Here is a 13322-nt window from a genome sequence, read left to right as displayed (position 1 = left end):
ACTACAGCTCAGCAACTTATAGTGTCTGTTAAATGAATGAAAGTGTGGGGGGGGATCTGTGGATGTATGTGTTCCGCCCTCCCCTGCCCTCCCCTGTTTACAATCCAGGGTTACGGGGAAAGTGCAAACCACAGTTTAGCGCTGTGGATGTGAGATGAACATGGAAATAATTTATTAGATCACTTCACATGTAGGGAGAAGGAAGGTGTAGTAAGAAGCATGTGACCCAGGGATCCCCCAACTTATTTCATGTAGTGGCAAACCATATCATAGGAACTGAAGCTGATAGTAAGCCTAGTCCTAGGTGTCTGTACCCAGAAGGAAACTGAGTTCAGTGGGTCCTGTCTTCAAAGAAACGGGAATGGGGTCGGAGTCCTGCTAGGCAGCAGCAAGTCCTGTTGCTGAGAATGGAGCTGCCAAGCTATAAGGACTGTGCTTGCACAGGCATGTTTGTCTTGACAGTTGCCTTTCAGCAACACTGGCTTCAGGTTGGGTTGGCTTTTTTAAAGTTGGTTGGTTTCCTTGTAAGTTTACCTTTCCGTAACTGATGGAGCTGCAGCTGTTGGCTTTATTTGGGATGCTTCCGCTGTTTCTAACCAGAGGCCAGGCCTAGAACGGGATCGGCGCAACATCGCGTGATTCTTTTTTTTAACCGAGAACAATTTTCTGCTCTGATCAACAGCAAGCCTGGCCCAGCGGTACCCAGCAAATCCTGCTCCCTCCTGCTTGGCAGCAGCTGACTGGAGTCGCCACCCACCCCTCAGTCCAGCATGCTACCGTCATCCCCGAGACCATGGCAGGGGCCCAGCCGCTGACAGACTGGAGGTAAGCAGGGAAGCCCGTCTGTATGTGTGAGGTGCTTGCTCTGAGATAGCCTCTGAGATACCCGGGCATTTCCTAATGCTGCAAACTGTGGCTGTGAGCTAAGAGACACTGCACACTGGCTCCATTGTTCGCCCAGTATTTTGTACGGGTTATCATCTTGCATTCGACAGACAGTCATTCATTATCAACAGCACTGGAGGGAGACCACAGGTTTCACCCCTGGGTATTCTAGCACTCGGACGGGTGTGAGGAAATCTCTTTTAGCCAAATGCAACTTTGCCTTGGGCCCTTCTGATTGCTTCGCTGCAGGGCCGGACGGGGACATCAGAACAGCCCTGATCCAGGCAGAGCCAAGCCGCCCACGCAGGCGGTGTCAGCACTGCAGGGAGCACTCGGCTCAGACCGCGGCTGCTGGAGTCATGGCTAGAGTGGTAGCCTGCGCCCAGTACCATTTTCGCCAGCATCACCTTCCTGTCTGTCTTGCTCACCCTCCCTTTGGAAGAAAGTGAAGGCTCTTTCTTCCTTACGCTCCCTGACTCTGTCTTATTACTACGGGAAAATAGCTAAATCAGAAAACAAACATAACCGTGAAATAATTACTGAAGAACATTCACAACATTGTGTTTCTCAAAAAAAAAACCCCAATCACAAACTGTTTATACATTCAAAAGCCCAGAAATAAGGTTCATTAAATACTCAATTAAGTCCAATAATTCAAAGCAATCCAGCCATCAGGACTCCAGACACTTTTTAAAGTGATGCGCGCCACAAATATACAGCACTTGCAGGCTTCTGAAGCAATTACTTTCAAGGACGACTTGTTCGTTCAAGAACTTTGAGATGTGATGAAAGTTCTTTTTAGTTGGTGCTCCTATCTATGTAGGTTCAGTTAGTGTACCTGTCTATGTAATGATCAGGTAGTGAGATGTAGTGGCCAAAGTTTCAGACTAGGACTGGGCGACCAAGATTCAAATCCTCAATCTGTCATGAAGTTTACGGGGTGATTTTGGGCCATTCGCCTTTTCTCAGCCTAACCCAACTCCCGGGATGGTTGTAAGGATAAAGCAGAAGAGGGGAGACTTTTGTAGGCTGTCTTAAGCTCCTTGGAGGAAGGGCTCACCTCCCTCATGTAGCTATCACAATGTCCCTCTATCTAGGCAGCTAGTTTCTTATAGCCAATGTGGAACAGAGCCTGCCTCCTCAGATCCACACTTTAGTCAAGCTGCTTTGCTATGTTGGCCTTCAAGAGAAAAATCTGGCATTAATTCAGTGGACGCACGGTGCAGTCATTATCTTCCACCATGCCTGGATCTACTTCCAGCAAGAACAGGCCCTTTTTCATCACTCGCTGCTTGTATCTGCATTAAAAACAGGTTTGTTATCTTGCATGGATGCTTTTTGAGCGGTTTGCTATGCAGTCATGCAACCCATTGTCCCTGGTTCTTGGATGCGTCCCTCCACTCTGATGGACGCTTTTGGCAGAGGTTGCAAAGAAACTGGGTGAAAAGCTGTTTGCCCTTCCTCTTGAGGGATGCACAGTTGGCACAACTGCTCTCAAGAGGAAGGGTCTGGAGTGTTAACTCACTCCACGGAAATGTAGATGGTTCTCGGAACTCTGTACAGGTGCACCACCCAATATCATGACTATAAAGGTGACCACTCAGAGAACATCAGTTCCTGGTAAGCACCCCGTCTTTTCCTCATTTAATGGGGCAGGAGGTTTGCATGCTTGCTCTTGTGCTGTGTAAAGAAGATCCTGGACTTGGGAGCGGGGGGATTAAAGTGTGGAGTGCTCCGTCCTTCAGATGCAACGTGCTTGCATAGGCATACCAGCAAGCGCACAAATATCCATGCAGATGGAAATTCTGGAACAGATCTGTGTTGCCAAGGCCTGTCTGGAGGCTTGTGCGCGTTGCCCCCCCCCTGCCACACTATTGCGCTACATTTGGCTCGTTGTTTCCCGTATCTCTTACAGCAAGCCATTAGAAAAGCAACTTGTATGATGACTCCTTTCAGTTCGTGTATTCGATAACACTGAAAGGCTCACGGAAATTTAAACTGTTAATGTCTGCGTGGTGATCGCCAAATGGAGAATGTGCCTTCAAAACGCTGTTGGTTTTTCCCCCCCTATTTCTTGCAGAAATACTCATGCTCATGGTAGCCATTACAATCCCATCATGCAACAGCCTGCACTTTTAGCCAGTCATGTCACCCTTCCAGCAGCCCAGCCCTTGAATGTGGGTGTAGCTCATGTCATGAGACAACAACCGACCAGCACCACCTCCTCTCGGAAGAATAAACAGCACCAGTCATCCGCAAGGTACGCACTGGGGATGGAAGGCAAAGGGCATCTTTTATCCTCCTCCCTGCCCTTCGCCACTGTTTTGGAGGGAGAGAGAGGCTGGATCAAGTATGGGACTGCTGCCTTATCTGCATTCACTTCTGCTCCCCCACAACAGAAGCAAAGTGGTCTTGACTACTACTTGCCTGTTGAATCCGAGAGCATTCTTTGATGCTCTCTTCACATGTTTTATGCACTCCTCTTGCCTATATCAAACATATGGATTTTAAAAAATGGAATAACCCCCTCCATGTATAAAATCCTGAACTCCTTGGAGGAAAGGTGGGATGTAAATAAAGGAGTGAAAGAAATGAACACGGGTACTCTTCTTTTTTTTAACTTTTTTATTATTTTCCAATGAAAACGGGTACTCTTGACAGGGAGCCCTGATTGGCTAGCACTTAAAAGAGGGCAGACAGCTGTTCCTGGTGGCAGCAGAGGATAGAACTCGCATGAATGGGTTTAAATTAAGGGCGGGAAGGTACCGGTTGGATATTAGGGTAAAATGTTGTATAGTGAGAATAGTTCAGCTGCCTAGGGAGGCGGTGAGCTCCCCCTTACTTGCAATCTTCAAGCCATGGCTGGACGAAAACCCATCAGGGATGCTTTAGGCTGATCCTGCACTGAGCAGGTGTTTGGTCTAGGTGGCCTGTATGGCCCCTTCCAACTCTGTGGTTCATGGTTGCAGGTCTGGTTTCGCAGAAATTAACTAAGAGCAGAGTCTTCCTAAACTCTGGATACATCTGTAAAACAAATTTGCATAAGGGGTAGTCAGTCATGCTCTGATGGCAAGTATGTGCCTTAATTTTTACAACATCTGTTGTTCGCTAATCCTCTGTTGCCGCAAGCCTGTTGTGGTGTGAACTCGGGTGTCTCTTTCCCATTACTCTGCCTATTCCTGTTATCATTTTTAATTACAGCTGTTGGGTCACCTTCTTCGATGCTTGTTTGCTACGGGACACGGGGGAGGGAAGGACACAGCAGGCAGGGAATAAGTGGGGTTGAGGCGTTTGTTTCCCTGTGACCCAGAATTTCACTGGTGCAGCTTGTATCAAAGTATTAGCATGCTCCATCTGCATTGTAAAAGGTTCTGCTCTGTTTCCCTTGAGGAAGTTTGAAAGCTACTCCAACAGAAGTCCCTGCAATTCGACTTGTTTAAATCCATTAAAGTGATGTCTTGGCAAAATTAGAGGATATTGAACCACTTTAAAAAGCCTATTGTTTCTGCTTCGGTGACTATATATACAGAACGGATCGGGTTAAATATAGACTGTCTGATGGTGTAGGATGGCAAACAGTCTTCATGCCTTGTGCTTGAAATTACATTCAAATGCCGCAAATGCAGCAAGGAATTACACAGATTACTGCAAATTAATGGCGTTTGGAAGTTACCATTATCTTGCTGAGATGTGTGAATCTTGTTTCGCTTATGACACCTAGTTCTTGGTTCTTCCTACACTTCAAATTAGAGTGAGAGGCTTGAGTGGCCATAGGGATAGGACAGAACTTTAGGGAACATCTCAGGAAGAAGGATGTGGATTCCAGTTCCACAAAATGCTACACTGATGTCTTCAATCTTGCCTGTGGGAAAAAGAGATTCTTCATCCAAATTGTGATGGTTGCATGCATTGTGATAGCACAGCTTCGTATTATTGGTGGCTCAGTGGTAGAGCCTCTCCTTGGCATACAGAGGGTAGAGCCTCTCCTGGGCATTCAGCACCACTGAGCCACAGCCCCTTCCCATAAGCAACTTTTCTTCCTCAGCCCCACACCATTTTCTGAAAATCCCCCACCAGTATTCAAGCCAGTATATCTGGCAAATCTTTCTTCATCCTCCTCCACTGGCCAAGTGAAATGGGGGAGGATCTCTTAGCATTACGGTACCTTCAATGAGAGTGCAGTTCTGCTGGCCCAACACTCTTCCTTTATACCTTGCCTGAGGAGGTAATAAAAACATCCCCTGACTCGTCTTCTCCTCCTCCAGCAGTCAGGCACGCATGGTAGAAAGGGTTCATCCACTTTTTTGAGTAGGCTTTCTAGCTCTGGGAGCCTCTGGATCTGGTCCCCTTTGACACCACGGTCTTTGTCTTTATCAGTTATTGGGGGCCAGACTTCTGTTCCAGAGAACATCTTGGTATTCCCAAGAGATTTGTTGCAACACCTATCAAAAGCTGTCCTGTCATGAGAAAAATGGATTTCTTTCGAAAGGTGTCTGTTTTTGCCATAGTGCGGCTGTGGTGTGGTTTAAGCTCTTACCGGAGGACTGGCACTGGGGTAACATTAGTGATGAGTTAGTGATACATGAGTCTGCCTTACAGTGAATCAGACCATTGGTCCATCTAGGTCAGTTTTATCTACTTAGACTGGCAGTGGCTGTCCAGGGTCTGAGGTCTTTCCCATCACATCCTACCTGATCCTTTTAACTGGGACCTTCTGCCTGCCAAGCAGAGACTTCACCACTGAGCCACAGACCCTTCCCATAAGCAACTTTTCTTCCTCAACCCCACACCATTTCCTGAAAAAAAACCCACATGCATATGTTCCTTCTCTCCTGCCCTGGAAGCCACCTTTCACTTTTGAAAGTTGGATTGGTGCAAGCTCTGAAATCCCCCATATCACAGCTGTTCTCTGGCTTTCCAGGCTATCTCCCGTTCAGTATGTGCAGATGTGGGATATTGAGCTATTGAGAACTGACTTGCAAGAATATTGTGCTAAAGCGAAGAAGTGTCGAGGAGGGCTTGGACTGGATGTGTGGAAAGACTCCCCCCGTTTGTCATCTTTCCTCAAAAGGAATACCTACAAGAGGGGAATCAATGTGCACATGGGGGATCCCCAAATGGAATACTCGCAAAAAGACAATATTGAAGAGGGGAAGGTTGCAAGCCATTGTATGCCACTGTGCAAAAAAAAACAAACCCAGACAAACTGTGCTCTGGAATTCCTTTCTGAAAGGAGAAATCATTAGTGGGTTGGCCACCTCCTTTCTCTAACACTTTGCACTGCAGACCCAAAGCCAAGTTCTGTCACAATGCGTAATTGCACAAGCAAAGTGTCTGGCCATGGTATGAACTGGCTCCCTATCCTGGCTCCTCCCAAGTGGGTGTTGAGGCACATTGTCAGGTCAGATGTTTGAACCATTCACATCGCTATGCTGTGCTTCTTTAGCGAGTGGCATTTAATCGGCATATCTGTCAAAACATCAGCTTTAATGAACGCTGCTGCGTTCCTCAAATAGCAGGGCAACGAGGAATCGAAATGGATCTGCACTTTGTAAAATGGAAACGCATGCATTTCTTTGGCCATCCTGGCTCAGGCCAGAGAGGACCTGTGATGAATTTACAACCAGCCCCAGAACTGCTGTTCTGAAATCTTTCTTGTTTCTCTACTGTCCTTCTTTTGTTTACTCTGGGTCCATTCCCAGCTCCCTCTGCCTGCATGCAATGCAGAACATAGGCTGTGACAGTCTGGCCAGCCAATAAAATGGGAGAACAGATTCTCCCAGCACATTTTGGCATACCGAACATCCCCCTTCCCACTAGTGCGCAGTATTTACCCAAGACAGTAGGAGACCCTTGCAGAATGTGCAAGTCCCGTGGCGTGTGCTTTGCATTATTATATCCAAATGAGTGGTGTGCTTCTGTTGGAGAGGAGAATATTCCGTATTCCTCATTGGTATTCAACAAGCATCACAAATGCTACTACGCAGTCATTTGTTATGCAAAGGACTCGGTGCAGTGTGATATGTCCGTAATTCCCTCCCTTTGATACATTCCAGCTAGTCCTTTGTTAGCTTTTAGACTGAACTGAAAATTCAGACAAAGCCCGGCAGTAGAATGCTGTCACTGGAGCTAACACTTTGCTTGCTTTTGACTCACGTTATGTTCAGCTAGTATGGGGGCCAAAGCAATGGAAAAGTCCTGGATTCTCAAACTGGGGCACAGGCCAACCTGTGGAGCTGTGAGCAATAGCTAGGAGCGGGATTGAATGCTCTCCTGAATCTCTTCCACCTCTCAGACTTGGATTTTGTATCAAGATTGACCCAGAAATATTGCAAAGATGGGTCTGGATCCAGTGGAGCACTTCTGTGAGGCAGAAGGATTCCCCATCTACCAAGTGCAACTCTCTCACCTCTCCCCTTCCCGCAAAAGCCACAAATGCTCCCTGAAATATTGTTATGTTGGATCCAAGCCATGTCCCTTACCAGTTCTCCATCTGTGTCATCTAAAAGCTTCTGCTGCCTGATAAACTTTCCTTTGTCAGGACTTTGAACCTCATGGTCTATGATTGAAACCTAGCCAGGTGAGCTACCTGGGATTAATGAATAACCCCTTTTTTCCCCCTGTGAAAGTTGACATTCCCAGATGTGTTCAAATGTTTGCAAAAATTCCCCTACCTTCTGGGCTTTAACACAATTTCTTGATGCCACTTCATATAATTTGTTTCCCCAGTCTTCTGCTTTTTCCCCTTTATGCAGGGGGGGGGTCACCTGGAGGGTGGGAGGAAGGACTCCTTTTGTTTGCCAAGACAAATGGCCCAGTGTTCTGGGTGAGATGTGCGTCCCTTTGAAAATAATGCAGGGCAGAGGAATGATGTTTGCATTTGCATGTGAATCTGAATGTGGATGTCACTCCTCTTCCACTGTGTGATTTTCAGGGGCATGTGCATTTCGGCAACGGGGGCATTCTCCATCTCGCCCCCCCCCCCCGTACCTTTGCAGACAGTTTTGTAACTTTTTGCCAAGGGGTTCCAGTATTTGCTACAGGGAAGTAGGGGGCTAAAATATTCTGAAATGTCCCCTCCCCCTGACTTTGGCTCAGCACTCTGTACTTTGGACTCCAAGCTGTATTCGGGCACAGACATGAATATGGGTGTGCAGCATCTGCCCTGGGATTGGCCAGGCATTACAAAGCATCTGGATTAGACAGGCCCGGAGTGAATACTAGGTGCCTGGCCTTCTGTCCTTTCCCAGCTACCAGAACAGTCTGCCTGCTGCACTTCCCAGAAACAGCCAATGAACTCAGGGACCCTGAGCTGGAGAGCAAATACTCTTAACTTAGTTCTGGATTCTGCCGCCCACAGTGATATGCTGGCCCTAACTCAGTGACTACTTCGGAAAGACAGAGACTTTTTTGAATCTTGACTGTATGTTTTCAAGCTCAGTATTAAAAATGACTAATGAGTTACCTCCAAACCTATCTTTCTCCCTAGTCCATGGTACAGTGGCATATAGACCACTACTGCCAGCACCACATTCTGTGGAGAAGCCAGGAGAAATAGTCCTCGTTAACGCTTTGCTACCCCACCCATCTTTGCAAGTAGCACGGCTGGCAGGACATGTCCTGTAGGCAGGGGTCATTTCCTGCAGGAGTGCACAGGAGCGGAGCTCCCGCCAGACTCTCAAGTGGCCTTGTGACAAAGTTAGCCTTGGTTTTACTTCTGTGCTCAGCCCATCCCTGTGTTTGCAGTGCACACGGGGCCAGAAGGAAAATATTGTCCTGCTAAATATTTACTTATTTTAATTTTAAATATTTATTTATTTAAATAAATATTTTTAAATTAAAATAAATATTTAGCAGGACAATATTTTCCATAATTAAATATTGTACAGCATCTTCTGGTTGTCCCCGGTCCCAGGGACGTCTGTATTGCCTCGACAAAGGCCAGGGCTTTTTCGGCCCTGGCCCCTACTTGGTGGAATGAGTTCCGATATGAGATCCGGGCCCTGTGGGACCTTTTACAGTTCTGCAGGGCCTTTCAGACACAGCTCTTCCACCAGGCTTTTAGCTGAGTGCCCCCTCCTCTGTTGGGCCTCCCCTTCAGCAGCTCAGATCTACGTTTACCACCTAGGAACCCCAATCTGAAAAGCCTCATCTTTTGAGGCATCGATTAGCACATAGGAATTTAGTTGTATTTTTATTGTAGTTGGGTTTTTTTTTAAGTTTTTGTATGTGGTAATTGATGGAGCCCTCCCTGAGCCTGCTGTGCGGGGAGGGAGGGATACAAATCTAAAATAAATAAAACAAAATAAAGGGAATGCCGGAGTAGGCTCCTGCTGGTTAAAATCTTCCTGGAGTGGGTCTCTGGAGTAGCCTGGCCTCAAATGTGTTTTCTAAATAAAAAATAGATTAAAAACATGGGTGTGCTGCAAAGATGATTTTTTTAAAAAAATCCATTAGCAAAAAGGACACACAAAGGAGCCTACTCCAGTAGCACCGTAAAGACCAACAAGATTTCCAGGGTGTAAGCTTTCGAGAGTCAAAGCTCCCTCCAAGGCAAAGGAAGCTTTGATTTTTGAAAGTTTATACTCTGTAAATCTTAATGGTCTTTAAGGTGCTGCTGGACTCGAATCTTGCTCTTTCACTGCAGACCAACATGGCTACCCTGCCTGAAACAAAGTGTCCTGAAAGCAAAGACTACGTCCCGACAGTGGAATCATATGCCTTGAGTGTCTCGTTTCCTGTTTTTCAGGAACATGTCCAGCTTCGAGGTGTCCTCCTCTCAGACCATCAGTTCCCCACAGAGGTCTAAGCGAGTGAAGGAGAACACCCCGCCTCGCTGTGCCATGGTGCATAACAGCCCTGCCTGCAGCACCTCGGTCACGTGTGGGTGGGGTGATGGGGCTTCCAGTACCACGCGGGAGCGGCAGCGACAGACGATAGTCATTCCTGACACGCCCAGTCCTGCCGTGAGTGTTATCACCATCAGCAGTGACACCGATGAGGAGGAGGAGCAGAAACATGCACCGACCAGGTGAGGAGGCATTGCTTATGTTTACCGAAGTGCGGGTGGATGGATGCATGCGTGTTTCTGCAAACATGGGAATGATAGGTTCAGAATTTTGGCACTCTCTGTTAGTGTGTTGCCAGCAGCCCATAATTTCTTCTCCTGGTCTTCCCCAAAATGCTGGTGCTAGGATTGCCATCCCCACAGTGGGGCCAGGGGATCTCTCGATTTTGGGGTCCCCAGTCTGCTGCCAGCCACCCGGTTGGGGCGGCTCCCAAACAGCAGCTGGTGTCACTGATGTAATGACGTCAGCGGTAGTGACATCATCATGCTGGGGCCGTCCCACGACAACATTCTAGCATTCGGGGGGGAGAACTCTGTGGTTACCAGAAAAATCCCAACGAGGAGCTGGGAGTCCCCCATCACAGGTAAGAAGAGACCTGGCAACCCTAGCTGGTGCAGCTGGGTCCGTGACTGTTTCCCCATTCATTTCAGTGGAAAGAACCAGTCTGAACACCTCCATATGCCCCAGGGAACACTTGGGGACCTCTGGACTAGAGCAGTGATATCTTGGGTTGTGTCCATCCATCTGTCTTTTCCACTCTGTTTTGTCTCATTCTTCTCCTTACCTACAGCCCCCACTCCACAGGCCTTTTGCCTATGCAGTTCCCCAGATTCTCAGCACAGGGTTTTTTGTCGTTGTTTTGTTTTGTGGGCAAGGGAGATCCCCTCTTCTCTTTTTCAAAGGCAGAGAAATTGGTTGGATTCCAACCCTTCGAATTTTTGTAAGATTTTGATTGGTAATTTATAGCTGGTTGTTGGTATTCCTCCTCCATGTACTGGGGCAGGGGTGGGGGCGGAATAGGAAGAACAGACAAACATTTATTTAGTTAGTTAGTTTAAAAAACTATGTAGAGAACCACAATTCCTTGAAATTCACTGAGCATCTAGCTCTCTAACTTTTCCGCAGGTCTTACAATTACAGAGTTGAGGCTGGAACATGTCCAAATACACCATGAACTGGATGAGGTGGGGAAGCCTATTAGAGGGTAATTAGTGATAATTGAGTGGCGCCTCCCTCTCCCTCCACATGCTCTCCAGAAATAATCTGGAGTATGAATTTCCTGGATGTTCTCTGGAAAATTAATCTGGATTCCGGATTGGAAGGATCCAGGTCAGGCCAGTAGGTCCTGGCACATAGTCATGAGAAGCCTGCCAAGAGATGAATTTTGTGCAGATGGGGGGAAAATCATGTCTCAGGTTTCATAATAACGATGTTTACATGGCTGTGTTTGTTCCATCTCTGTATTTTTCATTATGCAAAAGCCCGTCTGATATGGGAAGAAAGTCTCCTATATGTAAACTAAAATATAAATCAACGGTATCTATTCTCGCCAAACATATTCCGTTTTGGTTTTTTTCAAGACTGCAGCCCTAAAGTATGCTTCCTAGGAAACCAGTCCCTTTGAATTTAGTAAGATCTACTTCCATGGAGAATCAAGCTGTAGGAGAAAGTATATGTGTGCACATGACTGAGATACACAGGTGATCTCATAGAGTGCTAGAAGAAACAGCATTGCCTTTGTGAGGAAGCTGTGTTTTAATCCACCATTTTTATGTATGAATTTTGTACAGCTGTTTTTAAATCGATAGGTATTTATAAAGATTATCAATTCTCATGGATAGAAAAACAGTGGGGAACTCTTAACTTCCAAGTAAGGAGGATCCAGGAGGGCTTCAAGAGTAATATTATGCAAGCCTGCCATCTAATGGAGACAATTTTAAAGTGTGGTGAGAGAAATACAAAAGATTTAAACCAGAAAAGCATTTACTTTACATTTTATATTAGAAAATTTTCATGGATTAGCAAAGTGTGGAGTTAAATATTTCCCCAAATAAATGAGTATTCCGATTCCCCTGGTGCATATTAGAAACTCTAGTTAACATTTCCTGTTTTGAAGATAGTCTCACTTCACTGTATTTCCATATTGAAACCACGGTGATTACAGGTCATCCATCAGGGAAAAAAATGTCAAAAACCATGTAAGACCTTTTATGGACTAAGCCAAATTAGTAAGCAAGCTTTTAAATGCCACAGAATTCTTCACCAGGCTGGAAGTACAGATCAATAACAAAAAGAAAAGGGTAAGGATTGACTCAGGCCGTGATAGTTAAGTCCCAGCTCCGCAGGGTGTCCAGGTTTTAAAATGGTATATGGGAGGTATTGCATATTAAATGGAATTGGATGGAACCAGTTGCAAAATCAGTTTAAGGTTGTGCCAAAGAATATTGGGAGAAAGAAGCAAAAATATGTCTACTTCTCTATGAAAATGTAAATGGCAGCAGTTCCTTGATAGTCTGCAAAAGCACAAATCAGATCAACCTTACAAGGTAGAGAGCATAAGCAAAGAAGCCCCTTATCTTCAGATAAATGCAGGGGCATGTGATACCAACTTACCTGTACATGTTGGTTCCTTGTTCTAACAAGACAATTGTGTACCTGCAGTACCAAGTGTAGGGTAGTGTGTGGGTCAGGACATACCAGGCACTGGGTGAGATCCATAGCTGGATTTTATTTTATTTATTTACTTCATTTAAAGCCCACCTTAAGAATGTAAGATGATAAGAGAAGCCAATGTTGGATCAGGCCAATGACCCATCTAGTCCAACACTGGGGAATTTCAAACAGCCGATGTATTCCGGTTCAGGAACTGTTCCCTAACGGTTTCTGGTCTGACATTTCAGACAGTAACGGTTCCCTACCGGAATATATTTTCACTTTCAGACAGAAACGCTTCTGTCCCATTAGGGAAGAGTTTCTGAACCGTTTACCTGCAAACTGCTTCCAAGTGGTCTTCCACTTTTCTGTACCATTTCTGAAGCGCTACGGGGTCCTGTGTAAAATGCCCCATAGCGCTTCCTCCTGCACCACTTTGTTTTCCCGTTCTTTGTCACCCGCACAGGCGATCTCTGTCCTTTTTTTTTTTGGAACGTTCGTTTTAGAGTGCTATACCACTATAGTGCTATAACACAACACCAAAACAGTGCAATAGCGACCCCATTGGAATGCCTGGACTCCACTGGGATACATGAGATGGCTACATCTGCCACCTGGAAACAAGTACCTCATTGGATACAGGCTTCAAGAGGGAAATCAGGGCATCAGTGATTGGTGTGACAGATGTTGCTAACCCTTCCATGCCCACTGTGAGTCAGGGGAAGGTGATGTGTTGTCAGGTTGCCATCTGGGGAGAAGATATTCATTGGACAGCAGGTTTAGGTGGGAGATCAGGGCATCAGTGATCAGTGAGACAGATGTTGCTGACCCAGCCTGATGTGCATCCATCCATTCCAAGAGACGATTGGCTGGGAAGTGACTGGCACAGAGCTGGATTAGGTGTAAAGGGCAGGGAGGCAAACCCCTTATCTTTGT

General features: G+C 46.2%; 1 protein-coding gene across 3 annotated transcripts in view; it reads left to right on the top strand.

Moving 5' to 3' along the window:
• HIPK2 (homeodomain interacting protein kinase 2) overlaps window positions 1–13322 on the top strand; it is a 226596-nt gene that overhangs the window by 199946 nt on the left and 13328 nt on the right. For all 3 annotated transcript variants that reach the window (XM_015422105.1, XM_015422102.1, XM_015422104.1), the window contains exons 10-12: window positions 683–825; window positions 2966–3145; window positions 9635–9916. In XM_015422105.1, coding sequence (XP_015277591.1) covers window positions 683–825; window positions 2966–3145; window positions 9635–9916 — 605 coding nt within the window. The remainder of the gene's footprint in view (window positions 1–682; window positions 826–2965; window positions 3146–9634; window positions 9917–13322) is intronic.

The sequence above is a fragment of the Gekko japonicus genome, unplaced genomic scaffold, assembly GCF_001447785.1.
Source record: "Gekko japonicus isolate JY-2015 unplaced genomic scaffold, Gekko_japonicus_V1.1 scaffold280, whole genome shotgun sequence".
NCBI lineage: Eukaryota > Metazoa > Chordata > Lepidosauria > Squamata > Gekkonidae > Gekko > Gekko japonicus.
Note: the sequence above shows the minus strand (reverse complement) of the source record. Positions and strands in the feature narration are given on the sequence as shown.